Here is a 1,002-nt window from a genome sequence, read left to right as displayed (position 1 = left end):
TATATATATATATATATATATGTATATGTATTATTTTCTTAATAATTAGCAGTAGTGAATTAGGGTTTTTCTTCGTTTCTCTCGGTGGCTGTTTGCTTTTACTTTTTAGCCATAGTCTTCCAAAATAACCTCCGCCTCTGATGATTACGTCACTTCCCCACGATATCATCGTCGATATTTTGGCGCATGTGTCGAGATGGGACTATCCAACTCTCTCCCTTGTCTCTAAATACTTCCGGTCACTCGTTTCCTCGTCTGAGCTATACGCTAGACGATCCTTGTTGGGCTACACCGAAGCTTGTATATATTCTGTTCTCTTTAATAACGACACTGGTAATCAGTTGTATGTTCTTCGTAGTCGTCGTCTAAAAGGAAACAACACCAGTTCTTCTTTTGTCCGTATCGCGTCGCTTCCTCGTATTCCTTTCCAAGCAAGTTATGTCTCGGTTGGTCGGGAGATATATGTGTTGAGTGGATTTTCGAGATCAAATTCCTACAGCATCGACTGTAGATCTCACACTGTGCAGCCCTTCTCCGAAAATCCTCATGGACCCAAGGCTAGAAGGTTTGTTGACGTCATCGACAAAAAGATTTTCGTAATGGGACTGTGCGATGAGCATGACGAAACAAATTTAATGAAGGTAATGCTGGTGTTCAATACAGAAACACAAACGTGGGAGCCTGAGATGACAACAAAGCCAAGTTTAGAGTTAAGTCGGTTCTGGTGTGAATGCGCGGTGATTGCGGATAAGATGTACGTGAGGGATTGTTCTTCTAAGGAGAGCTTTGTTTACGAGCCAAAGGAAGACAGATGGGAATTGGACGAGGTGTTGAATTCTTATAACTGGTACCGTGGGTGCGTTCTTGATGACGTATTGTACTACTATGATCCTTTTGAGAACAAGTTAAGAGCGTATGATTCAAAGCAGAAGTGTTGGAAAGTGGTGAAAGGTTTGGAAGAATTTTTGCCTCATGTAGCTTTTCCATGGTCAGACACTGTGA

At 41.7% G+C, this 1,002-nt stretch overlaps 1 protein-coding gene across 1 annotated transcript; it reads left to right on the top strand.

The window, feature by feature from the left end:
* Positions 1-140: 140 nt before the first annotated feature.
* Positions 141-988, top strand: LOC104774433 (F-box/kelch-repeat protein At4g38940-like; the record flags this gene model as incomplete). Its single annotated transcript, XM_010499038.1, has 1 exon — positions 141-988. A coding segment is annotated over exon 1 (848 nt), but the record flags the coding sequence as incomplete, so codon positions are not given.
* Positions 989-1,002: the final 14 nt, after the last annotated feature.

This window comes from Camelina sativa, unplaced genomic scaffold (assembly GCF_000633955.1).
Source record: "Camelina sativa cultivar DH55 unplaced genomic scaffold, Cs unpScaffold02828, whole genome shotgun sequence".
Lineage (NCBI taxonomy): Eukaryota > Viridiplantae > Streptophyta > Magnoliopsida > Brassicales > Brassicaceae > Camelina > Camelina sativa.
The sequence above is the reverse complement of the archived record's forward strand: the minus strand, read 5'-3'. Positions and strand labels throughout refer to the sequence as shown.